General features: G+C 39.5%; 1 protein-coding gene across 1 annotated transcript in view; it reads right to left on the reverse strand.

Annotated features, from left to right (window-relative positions):
- Window positions 1-1381: 1381 nt before the first annotated feature.
- The window catches only part of LOC102213589 (cytochrome P450 2K1-like), a 22571-nt gene continuing 16755 nt past the window's right edge, over window positions 1382-7197 (reverse strand). The window contains exons 8-9 of the mRNA XM_013913643.1: window positions 1544-1685; window positions 1382-1452 (exon numbers count right to left, since the gene is read on the reverse strand). Coding sequence (XP_013769097.1) covers window positions 1382-1452; window positions 1544-1685 — 213 coding nt within the window. The remainder of the gene's footprint in view (window positions 1453-1543; window positions 1686-7197) is intronic.

Genomic DNA, 7197 nt, shown 5'->3' on the forward strand with positions numbered 1-7197 from the left:
TTTTTGTTTTTTGCCCTTTATCCCCGTCCCTCTTCCCCGCTGTTTTTCTTTCCCTCTTTCTTTCTCCCCTTTCTTTTCCCCAGTCAAATCTGTCCCGTATTTAGCAAGTGAAAAGAAAAGAAAATAAACAATAAAAGCAAAGGTGAATCAAATAGACCAATACGGCAAGGCTGGGATGGTCCATTTGGTAAAGTAAATCTGTTGGGCATCTTTCTTTGCCTTTAGATAATAATTCTGATGGCAAAAGAACCAAACGGCACAGGCGGGGGGGATTTTATTGTCAAGTAGTGAAACTGCAGCAGTTAACCTGTTCAATAAAGTTTCCCTAGAAGCTCAAATCTTGGCTGGTTTAATAAGGAAAGAGAGCTAGCCAGCCACTGTGCTCATTACACACAGACAAGAGGAAAGTTCAGTTTCTTCTTTTCCAAACCAAAATAATACATCAGTCTGAAAATTGTTGTTTACATGTGCAAAAGAATCAGCTAAATGGAGATGCCAGTCTATGTTAAACCAAATCTGATCAGGTTTAAATATTACAACTTTTGAATTCACAGTAAACAGAATTGAATTGATTTGAAATGTTCTTGTATTATAAGATGCTTTGTCTTTCTGTAACATGGTGTGGCATTTTATATATTTTTGGTATTTCTTAAGGAACAGTTTCTTTCTGATTTAATAGATATTAATAGAAAATAGAAAAACTAATAGAAAAACAGCAAATTCATGCAAAAAATGAGACCAGTTTTCCCATCTCTAAAGAACACCACTCATTCCTGTTAATACAGTTTTATTTGCCTTCATGTAAAGGACTGAAATACATTCATATCCTTTTATCTCACAACATCTGCTTTTACTCAACAATCCAGGTGTTATGGATCATGACATCTGCTGGTGGTGGCTGAAAAATGATCCTTCTGCTTGCCGCAGGCATTCACTTTAACCTCCTAGGACCTGGCGTCCACATATGTGGACATCACATTTTGGGTTATTTAGACCAAAATTGAGTATTTTGGTCTACAAGCGCCTGATATCCACTTACGAGGACATTATACTGCTACTGTTCTATTGAAATTTTAAATGAATATCCTCATATGTGGCTCTCATTTTTCTTAGAAACAAAAATTAGGTAAAAAAAAAAAAAAATCTGGTAATTCTTTGTTTTTACATTCATCAGGTTCCAATATGAACAAATAATAAAGAGAAATTAAAAATGCATGCGATGGAAGAGTTCGGGTCTTAGGAGAAGCTCTGCTTAAGCCCTCGCTCACTGGCGACTGACAGCACACAGCTTATGGGATGAAGGAGGGGTGGTGAATCCCACAGCTGGTGTGAGATCCAGTTCATCCTCTGTAATTCCAGGTGTAGGAGTGAAGCAAAAGCGCTAAACGAGGGAGGTGAAGAAGAGGAAGAGCTCCATCTTAGCCAGACCTTCTCCGAGACACATCCTGTGACCTGCAAATGCAAAGAGTTTACGCTTATTTAAACAAGTCATGTCTGTGCAAGTGCAAATTTTCTTAACAAAAGCCTGATAAAGTTTTCATACCTGCAGAAAAGGGCATGAAGGCATCTCTCCTGACAAATTTACCTTCCTTATCCAGGAAATGAGAAGGGTTAAAAGTGTGTGGGCTCTCCCATTCACTCTCATCATACAGGACAGAGGTAAGAAGGGGAAATACAATAGTTCCCTGTAGGCAAAAGAGCACATTTATCATAGATGTGCGATTCAAGTTATCAGAGGTGAATCAAAATGTCAAATAAAGGGTATTTTTTGTGGATGAGCAGTTGACCTTTTTGATAAAGTATCCCTGGAAGGTGACATCTCGGCTAGTTTGGTGAGGAAGACATACAGGTAGAATATTAGCCAGTCTCTGGATCTCGTGAATGACTGCATCAGTGTACGGCAGGTTTTTCCTATCATCAGCACTGACTTTTCGGCTTCCCAATACATGTCTCAGCTCCTCATGGACCTGCTCTGTAGACACAAAATAAATAGATAGGTTTTGTCTGCATTCATTTTACCACATATTACCAATGATCACTTTATATTATAAATACAAAACCCTTACAATATTGCAGAGCAAAACCCAAAGATCAGACCATCCACTATGAACAAGTTATTGGTGGTAGTGGGGAGAAAGAACTCCCTTTTAACAGGAAGAGGTCTCTAGGAGACACAAGCTCAGAGTGGGACAGTCAAATTCTCCATCATGAGTACAAACAGAGTTCAGGAGCAGACTGCCCTATTACAGTGGCTTGCAAAAGTATTCGGCCCCCTTGAACTTTTCCACATTTTGTCACATTACAGCCACAAACATGAATCAATTTTATTGGAATTCCACGTGAAAGACCAATACAAAGTGGTGCACACGTGAGAAGTAGAACAAAATGAACATGATTCCAAACATTTTTTACAAATAAATAACTGAAAAGTGGGGTGTGCGTAATTATTCAGCTCCCTGAATCAATACTTTGTAGAACCACCTTTTGCTGCAATTACAGCTGCCAGTCTTTTAGGATATGTCTCTACCAGCTTTGCACATCTAGAGACTGAAATCCTTGCCCATTCTTCTTTGCAAAACAGCTCCAGCTCAGTCAGATTAGATGGACAGCGTTTGTGAACAGCAGTTTTCAGATCTTGCCACAGATTCTCGATTGGATTTAGATCTGGACTTTGACTGGGCCATTCTAACACATGGATATGTTTTGTTTTAAACCATTCCATTGTTGCCCTGGCTTTATGTTTAGGGTCGTGCTGGAAGGTGAACCTTCGCCCCAGTCTCAAGTCTTTTGCAGACTCCAAGAGGTTTTCTTCCAAGATTGCCCTGTATTTGGCTCCATCCATCTTCCCATCAACTCTGACCAGCTTCCCTGTCCCTGCTGAAGAGAAGCACCCCTAGAGCATGATGCTGCCACCACCATATTTGACAGTGGGGATGGTGTGTTCAGAGAGATGTGCAGTGTTAGTTTTCCGGCACACATAACGTTTTGCATTTTGGCCAAAAAGTTCCATTTTGGTCTCATCTGACCAGAGCACCTTCTTCCACATGTTTGCTGTGTCCCCCACATGAGATCTGAGCTGTAGATCTCTGCAGCTCGTCCAGAGTCACCATGTGCCTCTTGGCTGCATTTCTGATCAGCGCTCTCCTTGTTCAGCCTGTGAGTTTAGGTGGACGGCCTTGTCTTGGTAGGTTTACAGTTGTGCCATACTCCTTCCATTTCTGAATGATCACTTGAACAGTGCTCCGTGGGATGATCAAGGCTTGGGAAATCTTTTTGTAGCCTAAGCCTGCTTTGAATTTCTCAATAACTTTATCCCTTCATGGTGTTGTTGCTCCCAATATTCTTTTAGACAACCTCTGAGGCCGTCACAGAGCAGCTGTATTTGTACTGACATTAGATTACATGTGTGATTTTCGTTCCACTTCTCACGTGTACACCACTTTGTGTTGGTCTTTCATGTGGAATTCCACTAAAATTGATTCATGTTTGTGGCTGTAATGTGACAAAATGTGGGAAAGTTCAAGGGGTCCGAAAACTTTTGCAAGCCACTGTATGTGCTTTACCTGTTTCTTTACCTCCACCCACTCCTGAACACGCCTGAAGAAATCAAGCATCTGTGAGGCACTTTGCAATCTGCTGACAACTATCCAAGCTAGGACCTGACTTTCAATTTTCACCTGAGTGCGGTCTAACCGCAGTAGCAATCTCCTCATTGTCTCTGTAAAAAAAACTCTCATTTTCTCTTCACAAAGATTTCTAACTCATATTTCCTCTGTTAAGGACGTCCCAGTGAAGTGTACGGGAGAGAGTTTTGTGTGGCTGAAGAGGAGGAATTTGTTTCAGCTCTGGAAGTTTGGAATCACCTCCCTTGTTGGACTTTGTAAATAAGAGACTCTTGAACTGTGAATGGCTAAAACACTTTGTAAATATCACAATTCACCGTCACTGTAAATGAAATCACTTAACTTGCACAAGTTCTGCGTTTGAGTGCGGCCCAACACATTATGATAGTGCCAATATAGAAAAACCGGGTGTTTTTTTTCCCCCCACTAAGAAGAATTTAAATTTGAAATCAGGATCTGTAAAGGCTGAAAAAGACTCAAGAGCTGTATGTTTGTCAAAGCAGGCTCCAATAAACATTTACTGAAAGTTTAACAAAAGATTTCATATCAGAAATGTATTATCTTTTTACAACCTCTTAACTGAAGAGTTTATACTATAAGGTAAATGCATAGAACAAAGACTGAAGAAACTGAAATACTGCCAGAGGAACGGAAATCAGTGGATATTTACTGCTAACCCCAGCTCCTTTTTCTCTCATTGCCAGATTGTTGACTTCTCAGTGCTCAGGCCACTTAGGTTTTCCAGGTAAGTAAGCTAAAAGGCTAGCAACCAACCTCATTCTTAAGGACACCTGCCTGTTCCACTCTCACACTGTTGGAAGCTTAAGTTTTAGCTTTAGGAAACCCTAACCCTCCACCTACTGGAAAGGAAATGAAGTTCTAGAAAATTATCCATAGTTTTTGAGTGGTGTGTTTGGTCCTGTTGTTGAGTTCCTTGTTGTACTTACCTGAGCTGAACATTAAACTTTAACCAACACTATCCTGCCATTAAGTCTGTGTAGTATGGAAACCATAAGACTGTCATGGTCCGGAGTCTGCGACTCCGTGTTTATGTTTAGTGTATTAGTATTCTGTGGTTTTGGTTACCTTGGGTGTTTGTACTCTCCTGTTTCATGGTTCATGTTCCTATGTTCTGTGTCCCCCAGTCTGTGTTAAGTTGGTGTGTTGTGTCATTGCGTGTATGCGTTTCCTGTTTTATTGTGAAGGTCTGCGTCTTATGTGAGTGGTTTCAGTTTGTCTCCCTACTCTCGTCACGTAATCACTCCCAGCTGTGTTCCCCACCTGTGTGTAATCTCCCTGTGTTCTCTGAGTGTATTTAAGTTGTGTCTTCTGTCATGGTAGTTGCTGGTTCGTCTGTGTTGTTTCCCCTCGGTCTCCCTGCGTCTCCCCGTATGTATTTCCCCGGACCTCCCTGCATCCTCGTTTCTGGTTTGTCTTATTAGTTTACCCAGTTTAGGTTTCCAATTTCATGTTTTGTCGCCACCACTGTTTGTACTTACCCACCTCTGTAAATAAACACTCACCTGCACCAGAGCTGCCGCCTTTTTGGTCCTTTTCTACAATTCCACACGGCTTGCCCCGGCAATCCGTGACAAAGACAAAGAGCTGTGGCTAAACCAAAACTCCTGCATGCATGAAATACCTTGATGAAAGGTATTTTTTTGCCTTTGTCGACATCTATTTAGAAAATATTCAGTTTTCTAATGGCTGAGGGGCTTTATGAAAACAGAAATAAAATTTCTGGAGGAGAGTTCTGCCTCCTTACCCTGTATGTGTGGATATTTAGCCATTAACAGCAAACCCCATCTCAGTGTGGCTGCTGTGGTGTCAGTACCAGCAACAAACAGGTCAATCACTGTGAATATCAAGTTCTCCTCACTGTAGTGAGAGTCGTCAATACCAAATTCCTTAAAAAAAGAAAAGGTATAATAACAAAACTGAAACACTGTTTTGAACACTGAGCCACTTTTTAAAATGTTAGAAAAGACAAAACATGCCGTCTTACTTCCTCTTTCTGCTTCCAAATCAAAAAACAGTCCACAAACCCTTGGCACATGTCAGGGTCCAGTGTCTCTTTCAGGTACGTAATTAAATACTTTACATCTCTGATGGTCGTCTCAACATTTTTTAACACCACCTGATGGTTTTTAATCCATCTGAACAGCCGGGGAAACATGTTATGAAGCTGTAAAATTAAACAGTAACAAAGTAAAGATTCAAGTAATGCTTTCATTTTTACAGAAGCACCATCGTCATGCATTGTTTTACGTAAACATTTGGTATTTTCCATATCTTTGTGACCACTTTATGCTTTCAATCACTATTTTAGATTTTGCCTTCCCATCATGAAATGTGAATATTTTTGTTTGGCTCAATGGACAACAGTAAAACAGTAAAAAACTGATATAAAGACAGAGTCTGCTTCAACATAAAATCAGATGTTTACCATTCAGTTTATGCCACACAGGTAACAATAGTCACTGTTAACATTTTATGTCATTCTTTTTTTTTTTAAAGAGACTAAAAAAAAAAGGGGGGGTGAAAAAGCAAACCTGGACTGATGCAGAACCTGTGACACATGTGGCATGATTGGCTCGCTTCACCATTTTTGTGAATATCGGTTCATTGTAATCAAATCTACATCCGTACACAACAGAGAAGATAATATTGGCTGTTGCATCATTTATTGGAAGTGCTGTATCAAATGGTTCTCCTGTAACCCAACATGTGGACAAGATTAAGACATTAATAATTAATTCTAATAGCATTAAAACAAACCTCAGCAAAATTAAATTGGTCTTTGTTTTAACACTGCGTATACATGCTATCTCCATACCTTTATGCTCTTCGAACACTTGAATGAGATAGCTACACTCTGCCAAGATTTTATGAGAAAGTCTTTTGCCGAACTCAAAGTCTTTGAGGGTGGTGAGGGCAAAATATCTCAGCTCTTTCCATGATTCTCCATTTGCAAACAAAATCCCTACAAGACATAAAATTTTACAACAGGAGGTTGTGCCACATTGACTCGTCAATGTAAAATATACATAAAAGATAATTACAAAATAAATATATAACGCTTCAAACCACCTCAACCAACCACTGATTCTGAGTTGGATAAGCAAGGGAAAGTGACTTTAGCTGGTAATATAACATGCTAATGTGTGTTAAATATAAAATCCACAAAGTAAAACATTGATAAAGGGATTTGCTGTTGAGCGATCTGTCAGGTCAGTGAGAGTGAAGGGGGCTGTTGCTCAATCTGATCTTAACCAAGCAAAACAGCAAAGATCAGAGCAAAAAAATAAAATAAAATCAGCATTTCTTCAAAAAGAAAATCATCTGTTTTTAAGGTTTTCAACCATAATTCTACGGGTCTTTAATTTTTTATTTCAGAGTCATTTTATCACTTTTGATCTGGCGTTTCCATCTGTGTCATTGGTGAAATGTTATTATAAAGCCAACTATCAACTGAACTCAAAGTACAACACAATGTTGTCACAAACAGCAGAACTTACTCTCATGGCAGACATCAAGAACAAAGGAATATGCACCACTAAACCTTTAAAATATT

The sequence above is a fragment of the Pundamilia nyererei genome, unplaced genomic scaffold (assembly GCF_000239375.1).
Source record: "Pundamilia nyererei isolate P.nyererei 1_Seehausen unplaced genomic scaffold, PunNye1.0 scaffold00142, whole genome shotgun sequence".
In the NCBI taxonomy this organism is placed as follows: Eukaryota; Metazoa; Chordata; class Actinopteri; order Cichliformes; family Cichlidae; genus Pundamilia; species Pundamilia nyererei.